This window comes from Mandrillus leucophaeus, unplaced genomic scaffold (genome assembly GCF_000951045.1).
Source record: "Mandrillus leucophaeus isolate KB7577 unplaced genomic scaffold, Mleu.le_1.0 Scaffold1032, whole genome shotgun sequence".
Classification (NCBI taxonomy): domain Eukaryota; kingdom Metazoa; phylum Chordata; class Mammalia; order Primates; family Cercopithecidae; genus Mandrillus; species Mandrillus leucophaeus.
This window is the reverse complement of record NW_012098455.1, coordinates 878,180-897,112: the sequence shown is the minus strand read 5'-3', so window position 1 is coordinate 897,112 and position 18,933 is coordinate 878,180. Positions and strand designations below refer to the sequence as shown.

At 40.6% G+C, this 18,933-nt stretch overlaps 1 protein-coding gene across 4 annotated transcripts in view; it reads right to left on the bottom strand.

The window, feature by feature from the left end:
• SLC9A6 (solute carrier family 9, subfamily A (NHE6, cation proton antiporter 6), member 6) overlaps positions 1-18,933 on the bottom strand; it is a 62,751-nt gene that overhangs the window by 17,796 nt on the left and 26,022 nt on the right. For 3 of the 4 annotated variants that reach the window (XM_011978459.1, XM_011978467.1, XM_011978477.1), the window contains 5 exons: positions 16,840-16,945; positions 16,458-16,546; positions 13,149-13,262; positions 6,910-7,021; positions 5,083-5,236 (listed from right to left, as the gene is read on the bottom strand). In XM_011978459.1, coding sequence (XP_011833849.1) covers positions 5,083-5,236; positions 6,910-7,021; positions 13,149-13,262; positions 16,458-16,546; positions 16,840-16,945 — 575 coding nt within the window. Of the gene's footprint in view, positions 1-572; positions 663-5,082; positions 5,237-6,909; positions 7,022-13,148; positions 13,263-16,457; positions 16,547-16,839; positions 16,946-18,933 lie in introns of all 4 variants that reach the window. The other variant, XM_011978451.1, reaches the window with a different exon arrangement.

The window sequence follows — 18,933 nt, the reverse complement described above, 5'->3', positions numbered from 1 at the left end:
CCAACTCTGTTCACTCCTCCTCTAAATGCTCTCTCAAGTCTTCTCTCCTGTCCATCCCAACTGCTCAAGGGCAGCCCTCATTCTGAGGCTCATGGGCTCTGTCATGGAAGCTTTTTCAGCTGCCAGGCTCTCCCTGAGAGTCAGCTGTCGCCAGCATAGAGCTTGCTGTGTTACTCCCTTGACAAAGGACTCTGAGAGTGGCTTACAACCCAGAGGGTCAAGTCTGAAGTCCTTTGTGGGGCATTCAAGACGCTCTACAAACTAGCATCCTCACCCCACTCCAATCTACTTTTCCATCCTCATTTTCCATCATTCTCTTCTACATGCCCCATTCTAGCCATACCTGCCTGCTCTTCTCCCCAAATCCGTCTTCTCCTGAGCCTCCCATGCCATTGCTCATGCTGTTCTCTCCAGCTGCAATGTGCTTTCCCTCATTTTTAACGTGTTTTTCAAGTTCCAAAGTAACCTTTCTATGACCCCTTCAAGCAGAATCATTTTTTCCTCTGTGCATCTGCAGCACTTTCTACAGTCCTTTGTTATGATACTTAGCACAGTAGAGTATAGTTATTTACCTGTCAGTCTCCCCAAAAAGACTGTGAGCTCCTTGAGGGTAAAGGCCATGTCTCAATTCATCTCTGTATGCCCAGAGTCTAGCACAGTACCTGACACACAATAGGTGCTCAAATGTTTATTGATTAAATTAACTACTACAGACAACACAGAAAAAAAAAGCAGTACTAGAAGCTGTAGCAGTAGCATCCCAGAACACAAATAACACTGAAGGGAGAAAATGATGCAAGGCTGCATCTGGAAAGCAAGGGAATCATGGTCAAGGACTTGAAAACAGATCGCTATGACCAGATTCATAATTCAAAGAATGGCTCATTTTTCCTTTGTTAAAATGGCCAGGAGCTGTTTAACATCTTCTCAGTCACATTAGACTCTAACCACATTTATGCATCTTGAGTGACATCTAGTGGTCTTGAAGATAGCACACTTGCAATACTCAGAGGGTACATTATCAGAAGCTAAGTCAATGTAATAAACATTTATAGAGCACTTATTATTTGCCAGGCACTGTACTAGGCACAGGGCATAGAAATGAATTAAACATGGCCCCTGCCATCAAGGAACTCACAGACTAGTGGGGGAAACCGACACAACTAGGGCATAATCCCTAAGGGCTTCTATCAGGGAGCTCTGGCTTCAAATCTGGACTTGGCTGCTTTCTAGCTGTGTTAACTCAGTCAAGTGATACAGTCCTATAAATCATCACTTTATCACCTGGAAAATGAGGCTAATATCCACCACACAGAGTTGCTGCAAGGATTTAATGAAAAAATGTATGAAAAGGTTTTAAAAGAGTATCTGAAACATTAACACTAAGTGGTAGCTCTTATAACAATATTATTACAAGACTGAATAAAATAAGTTCTACAATTGGAGAGGCCCAATGTTGCACCAACAGAAGAGTGGTTCTGAGGGAAAAGAACAGGGGGAAAAGGAGGTGGCACTTGAGCTGTGTCATTTACTAACAGCGAAAGAGCATTCCAGGCAGAGGGAACAGTATGAGCAAAGGCTCAGAGACACAGAAGTGCAAAGGATGTGTAGTAAATGATAGAGAGCCAAATGTGACTGTCACAAACTATGTGAAAGGACATGGGAATAGCTGGCTGTTTCAAATTTACTGAGGATCCACTGTCCACATGACAGCTAAAGTGAACCTTTTACACTGTAAATGACTTCATGTCACTCCCTTGCTTTAAAATCCTCCAGGATTTCCAATTGTATTTTAAAATCCATATCCCTTACCATGTTCCACAAAACTTTGTATTAGGGGTCCACAAACTACAGCCTACAGGCCACACCAGTACCTCTTCTGTTTTGTAAATAATAAAGTTTTACTGGGATACAACCATGCCAATTGATTTACGTATTGTCTAGGGCTGCTTTTACACTAGAGTTGAGTAGCTGAGACAGACTGTGTGGCCTCTAAAGCCTGACATATTTACTCTCTGGCCCTTGACAGTAAAAGTTGGCAGACCTCTGCTTTCATAGGATCTTGCCAACCTCACTTCCTACCTACCCTTCAGTCACTATACTCCAGCCATGAGAGCTTTTTTCCTGTTCATTCAACAGGCCAAGTTTGCCCCTGCCTCACGACTTCTGTAACTTGCTCTTCCCACTGCCTAGACTGCTCTTCTTCCTGATAACTGTTTAACTGGCAACATCTAGTCACGCAGGTAAGACTGAACTCAAACGTAACCTCTTAGAGAAACCGTCCCTGGCCTCCCTGTATAAAATACATACCCATCCCCAGTCACTATCACAGTACCTTGCCCGATTCCCATCATAGCATTTAATATCATCTACAGTTGTCAGGTTCATTTATGTGTTACTAGTTTATTGTCTGTCTTCTCTCACTAAAGTTTAGATGTTATGAGTCTAGGAACCTTCTCTATCCTATTATGATCACTGTGCTTCTCTAGAGTAGGATTTCTTAACCCTAGCATTACTGATATTCTGGCCTAGATAATTCTCTGTTGGCAGGTGGTGAGGGTTGGTGAGGAGCCTGTCCTATGCATTGTAGCATGTTAAGCAGCATCCTTGGCCTCTACTCACTAGATGCCAGCAGCAGCTCCCTCTTCCAGTTGTGACAACCAAAAATGTCTCCATAAAGTGCCAAATGTCCCTTGCGGGGAGGGGGGCAAAAGTATCCTTAAGAAGCACTGAGGCTGGGCGAGGTGGCTCATACCTGTAATCCCGACACTGAGGCAGGCAAATCACTTGAGGTCAGGAGTTTGAGACCAGCCTGGCCAACATGGTGAAATCCCATCTCTACTAAAAATACAAAAATTAACCAGGCGTGGTGGTGCACGCATGTAGTCCCAGCTACTTAGGAGACTGAGGGAGGAGAACTGCTTGAACCTGGGAAGTGGAGGTTGCAATGAGCCAAGATTGCACCACTGCACTCCAGCCTGAGCAACAAAGCAAGACTCTGTCTCCAAAAAAAAAAAAAAAAAAAAAGAACCACTGAGTTGTAACCTACAGTGCCCGGCACATGGCTGGTGTTCTGTAAATGTTTATCAAATGAATGAATAAAAGGTATATTTGAAATGCTGTGCTAAGAACTTTACAGATACTAGCTCACTGAATCCTTACAACAACCCAAGGAGGTAGGTACTATAACATACATGTTACAGATGAGGAAACTGAGGCTTTAAAAGGTTAAAGAACTTGCCTAAGATCACAGAATTCGTCAATGAAGGGGCAAGAAGTCAAAGCCAAGTCCTAAGTCTGCATGAATCTTAAACTTTCAGGACTTAGCAGTGCCCTTAAAACTGTACTAGACAAATTTGGGGGGAGGAAAGAGAAGCTTAAAATACAGCCCCTGTTCACGAACAGGCCAAGAATAATACCAATAAAACAAGAAAACAATAAGAAGTAACCTAAGACTATAAGACAATATTATAATTAAGTGACAAACTGTTACAGGACAGGCACTATGCTGCCAAAGAGCTTTGACAGCTAGTGATGTAGATTAAATTTTGTGTGAGTAGGTATTTTTTTTTTTTTTGTCTTTTCTTTTTGGGAAGATGGTAAGCATAGATATTTTGTTTGGTTTGTTCTTACATTTAATTTTGTTATCCTTAGGAAAATGAGGGAAAGTCTTCATCTACAAGCTCTTGAGAAAAGAAAGGAACTGTGTCCTTTCAAAATGTACCATGCCCATTGTTTGATGAAATTAATTTCTAAAAGAAATTAAGAAAGACTGGAGGCTCCTCTGCCTGCCATTTAATTATCCAGATGACCCTGAACAACTCAGAACCTTTCTAAGCCTCTATTTCATCACTTGTGAAATGGAGTTATCACGTTTGGATAAATATGTAAAATGTACTTAACACAATGCCCAGCACATAGTAAGTGTTCAATAAATGCCAGGTCCTCCCTAAAGTAGTAATTAAGGTTATAAGAATATTGTGTATTTTGTACTATGCACAATAAAAGCACAGAAATTATAAGGGATTTGAATAGTAAAGAGAAATTAAGACAATAACAACAACATTCAAAGTGTGATTTAGGGCTGGTTGGTTTTTAAAATGTTTTTAAAAAGGCATAATAGAATTTAAAAACTGGAGGACAGGATCTATAAAGTGTGAAATACTGTTTTCTCTAATGAGCCCTATGTATTCGGGAAGCTTGGTCGCTCTTAATGTCTATGAAGTTTCAGCCAAACACAGAACTAAAATCTACAAAGGCTTTAGCAGCATAGGCTGCTGTATCCATGGAAACAGATGCAGAACTCTTGAGATACAAGGGAGCTTTCAAATTGAATACATTAACTGGTACACATTCAAGACTAAGACCTCACGATCTTGGCTTTGGATTGTTAGGTTAAAAACAGTGCTGATGAGAAAAATGATAATATCTAGTAGTGATTAGGGTTGGGGTAAACTGCACTGTCTCATACATTGCAGGTAGAAGGCAAATTTTTTATCTGACCTGGTGATACTGATCAAAAGCCTTAAATATATACATATCCTTTTGAGCAAGCAATTTCATTTCTAGACATGCAAAGAAATAATCAAACAAGTACACAGTGGTGTATACATTTAAGAATGTTCACACTGTTAATGGTAATAGTAATAGCAAAATCCTCAAATTGTAATGGTAATAGCAAAATCCTAGAAACAATACAAAAGCCCAACAACAGGGATTTGAGTAAATAAATCAGGATATATGCAGCCATTAAAACAATGATGTAAACATATTTACAATGTAAATGTCCATGCTATTTTACATTCAAAAATCAGGCTACAAGAGTACCTTTAGTATTGCCCCTTTTTGTCAAAAATACATATCATATATAGCAAAAGGTCTGGAAAGATATCCCTCAAAGTGTTAACAATGAATTTTTCTTTTGCGTATATATTTTCCTTTTTCTGTACTACATACTACATATTTTTTAAAAGGAAAAAATTAAACATTACAGATTCACCAAAGCTTAAAACTTGAAAATGGGCAGAAAAATAAACCACATTAAAATTTAATCTTAAAATTAGGTCTCCAGTTAGTACTTACCTGATATGCAAGCATGACAGCATTGCAGTGGTGCCACCTCCAAATACCCACACGGTAAAAAACACAATCAGAAGCGTGGTGCTGAACATCATTTGCCGTGCATAAGTGGCAGTATCTCGAATGGCCAAGGCAAATGCCATTGCACCACGAAGGCCTACAGGGGAACAGAAAAGGTATTTCTTCAATAACTCATTACCAATGCAAGCTTCATAAATTCAGAGCAATAAAGTGCATTCTAAAAACTTAGAAGCATGTGAACAAATATGCAGTAAATATTAACATACTTAAATATGTATAGGCTGCGCAAGGTGGCTCACACCTGTAATCAGCACTTTGGGAGGCCGAGGTGGGCAGATCACCTGAGGTCAGGAGTTCGAGACCAGCCTGGTCAACATGCTGAAACCCCATCTCTACCAAAAATACAAAAATCAGCCGGGCATGGTGGCACACGCCTGTAATCCCAGCTACTCGGGAGGCTGAGGCAGAATTGCTTGAACCAGGGAGGCAGAAGTTACAGTGAGCCAAGATTGTACCACTGCACTCCACCGACAGAGCAAGACTCTATCTCGGAAAAAAAAAAAAAGTACAAATAGAAATAGAATTTGTATATGTTACTGACACGTACTGATGTTTTAATAATTTTTTAAAATTCATTTTTTATTTACAAACAGTAAAATTCACTCTTTTTGGTCCATAGCCACATGAGTTTTGGCAAATTAATAGAGGTGTGTGTGACTACTACTGTAATCAAGACACAGAATGGTTTAAACATCCCTCCCCCAGTGAAATTTCTTTGTGTTACCCTTTTTTAGTCTAACCTCTTGTCACTCCATCAAACCCACGGCAACCACTGATGCATTCCCCATCGCTATGACTTTGTCTTTTTGCGAATGTCATGTAAAGGGAATCACACAGCAGGTAACCTTTCAAGACTGGCTTCTTGCACTTAGCATAATGCCTCTGAGATTCATCCATGCTGTATGGGTAAATTGTTTGTTCTTTTTAGTGCACAGTAGTATTCCATAGCATGGATGTATCACAGTTTGATTAACTATTTGCGCATTGAGAGACAGACAAGTGGGTTGTTTCCAGGTTTTGGCAATTATGAAAAGAACTGCTATAAACATTCACCTCCAGGTTTTTGTTTGAAAATGACTTCATCTTTATCTTTCTCACTTTCTATGACATAATTCTAAACCAAGGATTTGGAACCAGAATATGAAAAATTCCCACAGAAGGGAATGGGACAAAAATATATATATGTGTGTGTGTGTGTGTGTGTGTGTGTGTGTGTGTGTATGTATATACATATTATATTGTCCCATAAAATATATGTATATACATATATATAAAATATATACATATATATATTTTCTATTCAAGGATGCAACTTCAATGTTTAAAGGAGTATTATAGGTCAGGCACGGTGGCTCATGCCTATAATCCTAGCACTTTGAAAGGCCAAGGTGGGTGGATTACTTGAGGTCAGGAGTTCGTGACCAGCCTGGCCAACATGGTGAAACCCCATCTCTACTAAAAATACAAAAATTAGCCAGGCATATTGGTGCACGCCTGTAATCCCAGCTACTCGGGAGGCTACGGCACGAGAATTGCTTGAACCTGGGACGCAGAGGTTGCAGTGAGCCAAGATGGTGCCACTGCACTATAGCCTGGGTGACAGAGTGAAACAGTGTCTCTAAATAAATAAATAATATAAAAATAAAGGAGTATTATATGACCAGCATAACATCTCAGTGTTACATCAAGCTGGCATACGCATTGTGAATGGTCGCTTGAGGTGGGCAAGAGAAGAAAGTTATAACTTACCAGCAAACATCATCATATGTTGAAAATTTGATCCAATCTTACTTCTTCTACCTAAATTAAGTAAGAGGGACAAGGGGTAAATATTGGCAGCTCTTCCCAAGAAAATAGCAACCTAAAATTATTAATAGGTTAAGGATCATTTCATTTTACTATTAATATTATTTAGACTATACATTCAAGATGGTGAAAGACTATTTCAGCGAACTCAGTTTCTAACACACAGTCTTTTGGTTCCATTGTCTAACATAGCACTGTCCAACAGAACTTTCTGCAACAATGGAAATTTTCTATATCTGCACTGTCCAATTCGGTGAGCACCTGAAATGTGGCTAGAGTGACCAAGGAACTGAAAATTTATTTCATTTTAATTACTTCAAATTAAAATAATCACATTTGGCTAATTGCTACCAAATTGGACAGAGCAGGTGTAACATGCAGGAAATTTACTAGATTAAGAGAAACGTGTTTAAAAGCGGAGTTTCTTTACTATACTTCTAAGATTATTAATAGAACAGGTTAATTCACTTTCATTGTTAGTGTTGGTAGGAAAAAGAGCAATGCTGAGAAAACTTCCCCTTCCTTCCTCAGAATAAAGAAAAGTGCAGCTGAATCACCACCTCATAGCACTAAAATGGCTGCCAGACCCACTGTACTCCACTGAGTTTATACTTCCAACTTGCTTCAAAGGGAAAGTTTAATGTGAATTCAGACTGGTTTTAACTAGAAACCAATTTTAGTATCTTTTTCTCCAGTTTGCTGTCTATAGGACTCCTACTTTATGATGGCAATTTTTATTTCAGGAGTCATGATACAGTCTCCACCTCATTTCCTGAGAAAAATATAAGGGAAAATTTAAGATTAAAAACAAAATAAGGCCATGTGCAGTGGCTCACACTTGTCATCCCAGTACTTTGGGAGGCCGGGGCGGAAGGACAGCTTGAGGCCAGGAGTTCAAGACCAGCCTGGCCATCATGGCAAAAACCTGTCTCTATTAAAAATACAAAAATGAGCTGGGCATGGTGGTGTACACCTGTAATCCCAGCTATTCCAGTGGCTGAAGCACGAGAATTGCTTGAACACAGGACGCAGAGGCTGCAGTGAGCTGAGATTGTGCCACTGCACTCCAGCCTGGGTGACAGAGTGAGACCCTGTCTCAATAACAAACAAATAAAAAAACAAGGTGGGGGGAATGGTGTTGGTCTAAGTAACTTTGGAAAAGAGTAGAATCTGTAAGACTAAAGGCAGAAGAACTGCACAAAAGCATTCTATGCTCATGACAAAGCTGTTTCCCATGGGAACACTGGTTAACAATTCTGATACTATTATACATGTATACTGAAACTGAACAATTAGGTAAACGAACGGCAAGTGGTGACAGCAAAGTTTCTTACTGTTAGAATGGGAGTTTACAGTTCAGAAAGGGGAGGAGGCCAGAATAATCCGTGTGGTAATGGATTAAAGTTGGAGACATCAGTATGAACCCATATTGAACTTAATAGAGATACACATGGTTATATGCAGAAATATGTATAGATATATATGCATATATGAGTTAGCGTATATTATATCTATGTATATGGATATAGATATATACATATATAATTCCTTGCTCTGTCAGCTGAGAGAGCCTAGAAGCAAAGACACCAAGTAACACTGAGCACACCTAGTGCTCAGATTTTGATTTCTAATACTATTCTCCAACAAAAGGAACCAGGAGTTCTTGGAGAAATGGCCAATTCTTGGGCTGAGCCAGAACAGATACAAGATGAGCCTGAAGCATCCTGTAGTTCCAGGGAGTAAGGAAGTACTCAAAAAAAAAAAAAAAAATTAAAAACAATGATGAGAATAAAAATTTAAAATGATGAGGCTATATCCAAGGCACACAGAAGAGCCTGCCAAAAGAGCTCTCAATGGCCAAGCTGGAACAGTTTGAGCAACAAAATAAAAAAAGTTGTATTATAACTCAGAGTATAAAATAAATATCAATGAATCCATATTGATATAAATAAATGACTGGGCTGGGTGCGGTGGCTCACGCCTGTAATTCCAACACTTTGGGAGGCTGAGACGTGTGGATCACTTGAGGTCAGGAGTTCGAGACCAGCATGGCCAACATGGCGAAACCCCGCCTCTACTGAAAATATAAAAATTAGCCAGGTGTGGTGGCCCATGCCTGTAATCTCAGCTCATGCCTATAATCTCAGCTACTCAGGAGGATGAGACAGGAGAATCACTTGAACCCGGGAGGTGGGGGTTGCAGTGAGCTGAGATCACGCCATTGCACTCCAGCCTGGGCAACAAGAGTGAAACTGTCTCAAAAAATAATAATAATAATAATAATAATAAATGACTGAATAAAACAAATGAGGAATACATAAATCTCCTGTGTGAAAAATTCCAAATAATTTTGCTGATACTCTGTCCTCAAGGAGGTGGAACCTAACTCCCCATTCTTCAATCTTTGCTCATAGCAACTTCCTTCCAAGCAGTACAACATGGGGAGGGGAGGGGGGAAATGTGTAACTTTATAATGGATAAATCTGACAAACACTATCTTAACCAAGTGATTAAGACTATCATCAACATTATTAAGTATATACCCTTGATATAATGTCATGAGAATGGCATTTTACCTCTGTGGTCTTCCTCTCAAAGAACATGTAACTCCAGTCTAATCATGGGGAAAATATCAGACAAGTTCCAACTGCAGGACATTCTACAAAAGACATGGCTAGTACCCTTCAATACTGTCAAGGGTCACCAAAAACAAAGAACACATATGAGAAACTGTCACAGGCAGGCAGAGCCTAAGGGGACATGACAACTAAATCTAATGTGGTATCCTGGATGGGACCCTGGAATAGAGAAAGGACCTTAGGGAAAAACTACGGGAATCAGAATAAAGTTTGAACTTTAATTAGTAATATCAATATTAGTTCATTCATTGTGACAAATGTACCATGCTAATATGTTAATAATAGGGGAAACTGAGTGTGGGGCATATGAGAACTTTCTGTATTATATTCACAATTTTTCTGTAAACCTAAAACTATTCTAAAATCAAAAATTTTAAAAAGTGATTCTGGCCGGGCGCGGTGGCTCACGCCTGTAATCCCGGCACTTTGGGAGGGTGAGGCGGGTGGATCACGAGGTCAGGAGATCGAGACCATGGTGAAACCCCGTCTCTACTAAAACTACAAAAACTTAGCCAGGCGCGGTGGCGGGCGCCTGTAGTCCCAGCTACTACTCGGGAGGCTGAGGCAGGAGAATGGCGTGAACCCGGGAGGCGGAGCTTGCAGTGAGCAAGATCGCGCCACGGCACTCCAGCCTGGGTGACAGAGGGAGACTCCATCTCACAAAAAAAAAAAAAAAAAAAAAGGATTCCCCAAAAAAAAAAAAAAAAAAAAAGTGATTCCCCAAAAAGAAAAGAACACATAACCACTAAACATGTGGGCCAATGCGGCAGTGACTGCTAGTTCTCCCCAACATCTGTTCTTGCTTTCTTCCTTGGTAGTTGGCACTCCTCCCTTTCATCTTTATGCAGCCGTCCAGATAAAGTATGTAACTCCTAACCTTCCTTGTGAGTAGGTGTAATCAATGATGTTAAGTGGAAGGGACGTGTGCACATTCTGGGTCAAGCCCTTCAAGGCAACCGGCAGACAGGGGTGAGACACGTTGGATCACAAGAACAAGAGCAAGTCCCTAAGGATGTTAGCAACAATATTGCTTCAGTCCCTGATGACCGTATGGAGCAGAACTGCCATACCAGTTCAGATTTTTAGATAAGAAAGAAATTTCTATGTTGTTTAAACCTGGATTAGTTTGAGTCTTTTCACATGAAACCAAACCTATGTCCTAACTAATATAGCCAGAAATACAGCAACTCTCTCCTGTTAAGAGGCCATTTTCATGGTAGGATTTTGTATTGAGGAATTTTAATTCCTAACAGACTCAGAAACCTATAGAGAATATTTAGCTTTGTTTCCAGATTAAGTATAGTGAATAGAGCCATTTGACTGCTCAAAATTTTCTCCAAGACTAGCAGGACATTAAGTTACTGATCTTGTGGTTGTCCTTCAGCTAAGATCTTCTCCTATTAACAGTACTTTATCTTTTTTGCCTAAAGTTCAATTGCAGACTAAGGCTCTGAAGAATGGTATTTCAGTAATACTTCACTTTCTAACAGAGATCCTATCTAGAGTTTTAATTAAAAACAAAACAAAACAAAACTTCTGCTAATCTCTTTGGCAGAATCTTCATTCTGAGGTGAGGTTTTAAAATATTTCTTTTAAAAATTCCTTATTCAAACATTCCCACTGACCACAATTGCTCCTTCCATATTTTGTGTTCAACTATCCCACTCTGATCATTCCTCCATAGCACTGGGACCTTCAGTCCAAAAATCCCTATATTCTTTCCTGAAACAATGTCTTCTTTCCTCACTTCCCTTCTTACCATCATGTTAATAACACCTTTTAATGTTAAACATTAAATGAAGTGTTTAGATTGCATCAGTCATGTAATAACACTATGATCTCTTGTCCTTCTGTTTTCCTTGCACCCACTTGCAAAAACTCCAAACCTGGAAGGAGCCAACTATCTCTTTACTCCACGCTCACAGTAAGTACTGCTGGATAAAGTCATTCAACGGGGAAGACTGGTTCTACTGCTAATTCCTATTCCTCAAACACAATGGATCCCTAGTACTTCTCAGCAGTCCTGTTGAGTTTCTTTGGTTAACTTATTCTTCCACTCTCTACAACTATTTCACAAACCTGCACCTTCCTCAAAATCCCTATGATCTGTGTAAGCCATCCTCCAAGACAGTCCCTAACCATCCCTGCCTCTTAGTATTCACACCCTTGCGTAGTCCCCACCCACACTGTACCAGGTTGGTCGGTATAACCAATAGAATATTATGGAAGTGATGCTGGTATGTCTCTTCAAAGATTAGGTTACAAAAGGCATTTCAGCTTTCATTTTAGGGCTCTCTCAGCTCACTCAGTTTGGGGGAAGAAGCCATGGTGTAAGCTGCCCTATGGAGATATCCACGTGGAGAAGAATAGAAGCCTCTTGCTGACAGTGATGTGAGTTGAGTGAGCTTGCAGTGGATTCCCTGGCCCTAGTCAAGTCTTGAGAAGGTGCAGTCCCAGCCAAGAGCACAACTGCAACCTCTTGAGAGATCCTGGAGCCAGAACCACTCAGGTGAGCTGCTCCAGGATTCCCGACCCTCAGAAACTGTGTGAGATAATAACTGTCTGTTGTTTTAAGCTGCTAAATTTAAGGTAATTTGTTACACAATAGACAACTCCCCATCTTACTCTCAGCAGATGATCTCACCTCCTACTTAACAGATAAACATAGAAGCCATCAGAGAGGAGCTCCATCTTACAAATATGCCTTCATTTCTACATACCCTATCCTCTCCTGTAGTCATGGTAGAGTTGTCTCTCCTCCCAGTGAAGGCAAAATTTCTCTCTACATGCTTTAGATTTCATTCCTGCTTTCTCAAGAGGCCTTCACTATTGCCTCCTCTCTTTCATATACTCAGTTTCTTCCTTCCAATTGTTTTTTTTTTTTTTTTGAGACAGGGTCTCCCTTTGTCACCCAGGCTGGAGTGCAGTGACCCAATCACGGCTCACTGCAGCCTCAAACTCCTGGGCTCAAGGGATCCTTCTACCTTACCCTCCCAAGTAGCTGGGACTACAGGCATGTACCACCATACCTGGCTAGTTTTTAAAATTTTGTTTGTAAAGATGGGGTCTTGCTACATTGCCCAGGCTGGGTTTTTTTTTTTTTAAGACTCTTTGTATATATGCGATAGAAAGAGAGAGGGAGAGAAAGGGGTTGGGGAGGGAGAGAAAGAGAAAGAAAGTGGCCTCATTCAACGTTTCCTTATCTTTCACCTTCTGCCCTGTGGCATAGACTGCTAACTGTTCCCCAGTATCCAACCTCTCCTTCCCTGTAGTAATAAAGGGAAAACACTTATCTTTTGGGGTTGGCAGAACAGTGGGACACTTGTCTGTCATTTTAATCTGTCAACATTATTTGTGCAATAACCACAAATTGAAATAGAATATAATAAAATAAATACACTAGAAAAAAGAACTGGAATCCTTATTTGACTCAGAGGAAAACTGTATATATTTAAATGTATTCTTATGAACCACATACTCAAAACCCACATGAAAATCTCAATTAAAAATAGTTTTCATAATAAAACACATAATAAAGGATACAAATGCTCCTACTACAAATGTTGGGTTAAAGACATGGTTCTGGAAGGTGAACAATGTCAGTCCCATGTAGGAGAAGATGAAATTCTCTGCCAAGAAATTGAGAAGCTCAAACAACTGAAACGAAATTGTAAAAGATTAGTCCAGTAAATAAATTAAGTTACATAATTTGAAAACATGAGTATTACTAAGATAATAAAACAGACACTCAAATAGATAAAGTTCATGCATACACACAAAATGTGTGGTTCAGAAGGGAGCAAATGTGGAGATGACATTTCTAGTCCTGCAGAAAAAGCCAGAAACGTTCCCCCCTCATTTCCCCTAATCAGCTTTCCTTCTCCAAAGCCCCATCTCCAATTATTCCTCTCCTCCTCCTCCAAACTCTGTCAGTTTTTTTTTTAATGTTCCTTGTGTTCCTGCTACTGCCCTAGTCAAACTTTCATCACTTCCTACCCATAAAGATGAAAAAGGACCTCTAACCATCCCTCGTCCTCCAGCTCCCCCAAACCAATGAATCTCTAAAACTGATAGTTTCAAGATACTTTCCTCTTGCAAGCTATAAGATTCTTTTCAACTTTTTGATCCTGGCATAGAGTGCTTCGTGAGAACTCTCGTATTCCCGGCTTGCCCTGTGACTTCACTTTTTGCGTGGGTCTTACCCTTGTGTAGGGAGTAAGTATCCTACAGATAGGGCTTCCATATTGTGGAAGAGATCAATGTGTAGGATAGCAGAACTATCTGTGGGGAGAACTAAACCCTGCTGCCCACCTGCCCCATCCCATTCCCATCATAGCCTTGGCAAGGGTATATGATACTTGCTGAATGAAGTTAAGGCCCTTCATAATCTGGTGTCCCTCTGGCCACCAGTGTTATCTACAATGGCTTGTTACTATGAGCCCTCTGACACATAACAGAAAAGTGGTTAAGAACATGGGCTTAGGAATCAAAATGCCTAGGCTTTAGCCCTGTCTTCCCCGTTGCTGGCTGTGTGGCTTTGGGCAAGTTAGTTAATCTCTTTAAACCAGGGTTGCCTTATTACCCAAAAATGAGAATAAAAATTAAAATAAGTAAACGTGTATTTAATTTTCTTTAAATTATTTAATATGCTATTATTACTACTTATTTATACTTAATGATAACAGTTATACCTTTTTCAGTTTTTACTGTGTGTCCGGTGTCCGACACCATACTAAGGACTTCATATGCATTATCTCATTTTAATCCCGCAAAAACTCAGTGAGGTAGGTAATTATTATCTCCATTTTCAAAGATGGCAAAACTGAAGCACAGAGAAGTTATGGAACTTGCTCCTGGTCACACAGCCAGCAAGTGGTAGAACCAGGATTTAAAACAATACAGAGACTCCAGAGTCCCGGCTTTACTTTGCAACACAGGGATCGGCAAACTTGCCCATGAATGGCCAGAGAGTAAACATGAGAGGATTTGCAGGCCAAGAGGTCTCTGTCACAACTACTTCACTCTGCCAGTGGAGCACAAAAGTAGCCATAGACTACATATTTTTAAAAATGGGTGTGGCTGTGTGCCCAGAAAATCTTATTGGTGGACACGGAAATGTGAATTTCATATAACTGTCATGGGTCACAACATATTCTTCTTTTGATCTTTTGCCAATCAATTAAAAATGGATGGAAAGAAAAACATTCTTAGCTCACTGACTGGCAAGGGCCGGATGTGGCCTAAGGGCTGGAGTCCGCCACCCTCTGCTCTACACTTTACTGCCTTCTTTTTATCCCTGCCTTTATCTGTACTGCCTCCCCTAGGCCTTCCTGAATCTTCCCCATCCTTCTAAGGGTACTGTTTCTTCTAGGATAGCTTTCCGGATCCTCAAGCCTCAAACCATTTCCCCTACTTCTCTGATGTCTTCTATGACATATAATCTGAAGTACATAATCTAGGATTCCTATTCCTCATATTTTTTAAATGTACATAAGCTTCATATCACCAACAACACTGGAAGCTCTTACTCTTTTCCTGTTTACTGTTGTTTTTTGTTTGTTTGTTATTGAGACGGAGTCTTGCTCTGTCATCCAGGCTGGAGTGCAGTGGCACAATCTCAGTTCACTGCAACCTCTGCCTCCCAGGTTCAAGCGATTCTCCTGCCTCAGCCTCCTGAGTAGCTGGGAATATAGGTGCATGCTATTACATCCAGCTAATTTTTGTATTTTTAGTAGAAACAGGGTTTCACCATGTTGGCCAGGCTGGTCTCAAATTCCTGACCTCGGGTGATCCGCCCACTTCGACCTCCCAAAATGTTGGGATTACAGGTGTGAGCCACAGCGCCCGGCCTGTTCTTGTTTTTTATTCCCCACCCATGACTTGGAAAAATGCTGACTCCCCTCCCACCCTGCCCCCCGCCAGCTGATTTTCTTCTCTTTACTTATTGCACTGAATTAATTTGTAAAAAAGATTTGTAGCCCTAATGTATATGCTTGGGGGAAAAAAGCCTAATCTCTTTTGAGGAGCTGGGGAAAAGCATAGGTCATAAACTTAATTTGTGGCTCCAGCAGGAAGAAGAAATACTGTTGCTCCTGCTTTTAGAACCACTCCTTTTCAGGCGAATCCCATAACCTTCTTGTCATTTGGCAAAATTTAAACCTGTTTCTCACTATAGCCATAGTCAAGTATGTACCTGTTTCTATTCCAGATATTACATTTTGTTCATGTATTTGTCCTCTATACCTCCTAAGACTAGAAAATTCTATTCTATCTCCTTTATAATTCCCTTCAGATACCCTGCACAACTGATCATTCGGTACCAAATAAAACCAGACCACTGACTAGTCCCGACATTCCTGGAAACATAGTAGCTTTGCAGCACCTGAGCAAAGACTGAAGGAAGTTGATCTTCTTTTAGTAGGGCTAATCAGATCAGAAGTTAATCTTATCTACGTCATCTCTTAGAAGGTCTGGTCAGATCAGAAGTTAATCTTGTCTACGTCACACAACAGTAGTTCGAGTAAAACCAGAGTGAGCTTCCAAAACATTCCCCTATAAAGCCATTAAATTGGGAAAACACTGAGAGAAAGGGAAGCTACTCCATTGGTTATTGAAGCCACGATAATAATAGTCTCTGGCTATTCTGCTGATCTATTTCCACCCTCAACGCTGTCACTCTTCAGTTTGCCAATCCCACCTACTTTTAGAGTCAAAGAAAGAGGAGCTGAAATGAGTAGATATCATCTTGAACAGATCAAAGACTTTTTTTTTTTTTTTTTTTTTTAGTAAAAAAGACTTCTGTTTTGCTGAAAGAAAGAAAAGTCTATTCACAAACTATAAAGTTCCTCTTACCTGTTTAGTTCTATGCTGAGACTCCGTGGACAAATTATTATATGTATAATGTGCTTGTGTGATGCCACAAAACAATACTGCAACCACACCTATAAAGACAACAAATTTCAAGTTCACATAAAAGGATGGTTCCCACCTTTTATACTGAGATTCTTTTTTCACAGTAGATTATAGGCTTTGTCTGGAAATTCTCATTTGTGACTTACTTTGTTAAGAGGAACCACTTCCACTGAAAATTTTTTTGATGTTCTAAAGTGACAACCTAAATCCCAACCATAATAAGTATGTTCAAATACTAATGGAGCTGATCCACTTGGAGCAAAATTGACTGGCAAAGTCACTCCTTTTAAGGGTTGACAATCAAAGGGAGCAAGTCACCGACCTGTGAAGCCCCATGCTTCAGCCAAGAGGAAGGTACTCCAGGACATCAGGAAGAACAGGCCTGTCTCCAACAACTGGAACTCACGTAATTTGGTGAACTTTGTCACGTAAGACTGTTAAGGCTGGTAATGAGATCTTGTAACACAAAAGTGTGACTAGAAAGAAACGACAGTTTAAGCAAGGCAACCATGAAAGAAGGTTCTCTAGCTTCTCTAACACAAAAATCCCAGAATAAGGAGGTACCACCAGAGTGGGGAAACTTTTTAAATGAGCATCTCACTGAGGAGTCAGCTGCCTTCCCTTCAGTGAGGAAGCCTTGCGGCTTAGCCACTCCAATTGTTTCATGGGTATCACATACCTTGCCAGAAACCATGCAGTAAAGGATGGACAGAGATGGGAATAACAGATCAGATCCATAACATGCCACCTCTATTAATCTGAGACCTAAAGCTAGACAGCTTCCATAATTATAGCAATTTACATTTATAAAAATACATAATTTCCAAGAGAGTTTACACTAATTTGATCTTCTACCACCTCTGTGATATACAGCATTCATTCCATGATGAAGAAATTGAGGCACTTCACTCCCTTATACTAGTTGAACAACTATTTGTTAGCTGACGGTGGAAGGGCCTGTGCCAAGTTACAACCAATCTCAGGCTAGAATCTAGAGTCATTTCTACAGCTAGGCACTACAACAAAATGATTAACAAGATATATTCTCTCCCCTCAAGGAACTTGTAATGGGGAAGAGAGACTACCTGTCTTGGCATCACCTTCAGAACACTTTTTACTGCTGCTTTATGCCTCAGTTCACCTATAAAAAGCCATAAAAGAAGCCTCTTCCAGCACAAGGCTGAAGTATAGCAACTAAGAGGTCCTTGACAAAGAATAAGATATCTGTTTTATACAGGTATCATAGAAGTTTTAGAGTTGGAAACTTTTTTTTTTTTTTTTTGATTTGGAGTCTCGCACTGTCACCCAGACTGGAGTGCAGTGGCACAATCTCGGCACACTGCAAGCTCCACCTCCTGGATTCACGCCATTCTCCCGCCTCAGCCTCCCAAGTAGCTGGGACTACAGGCGCCCACCACAACACCCAGCTAATTTTTTGTATTTTTAGTAGAGACAGGGTTTCACTGTGTTAGCCAGGATGGTCTCGATCTCCTGACCTTGTGATCCGCCTGCCTCGGCCTCCCAAAGTGCTGGGATTACAGGTGTGAGCCACGATGCTCGGTCTAGAGCTGGAAACTCTTTAGACATCATCTAGTCCCACTCCTCTTTCCTACCATCCCCACCCTCCACTTTCCTACACTGAGATCCAAAGAGGTCAAGTGTCAAAGCTTCTAGCATGTTTGTGTCTGCCACTATACTGAAAGCAGCAGGGAGGCAGGGGTCATGTTTGTCTTCTTTAGCTTTGATACACAGAGCACAGCACATATAGCAGGTGATCAAGACATTCCTTCTGGCTTTTTGTTTTGGGTTGGGAGTTTATAACATGTTTTTAGGCCAGGCACGGTGGCTCATGACTGTAACCCCAGCACTTTAGGAGGCCGAGGTGGGTGGATCACCTGATGTCAGGAGTTCGAGACCAGCCTGGCCAACATCGTGAAACCCCATCTCCGCTAAAAATACAAAAAAACTTGCTGGGTGTGGTGTTGCACGCCTGTAATCCCAGCTACTTGGGAGGCTGAGGCGGGGGAACTGCTTGAACCTGGGAGGCGGAGGTTGCAGTGAGCCGAGATCATGCCATTGCACTCCAGCCTGGGGGAAAGAGCAAGACTCTGTCTCAAAAAATAAATAAATAAATAAAAATAAAATTTGTTTTTATAGATTCAGGATGCACAAGTGCAGTTTTATGACATGGATGTATTGCATGGTGGTGAAGTCCAGGATAAAATGGCCTTTGCATGAACACAAGAATAACTTGACTAGTGGTAGTACCAGGACTACAACTCAGGTCTTTTGAGCTGCCCATCCAGGGCTCTAGAGCACAAAGGTTAAAATCGGGAGAACTGAGATGAACTCTTACTTAGCCTAACCAGGGAACCACCTTTTGTTCACTTGGCATCGCCGTTGTACATTTCCTATT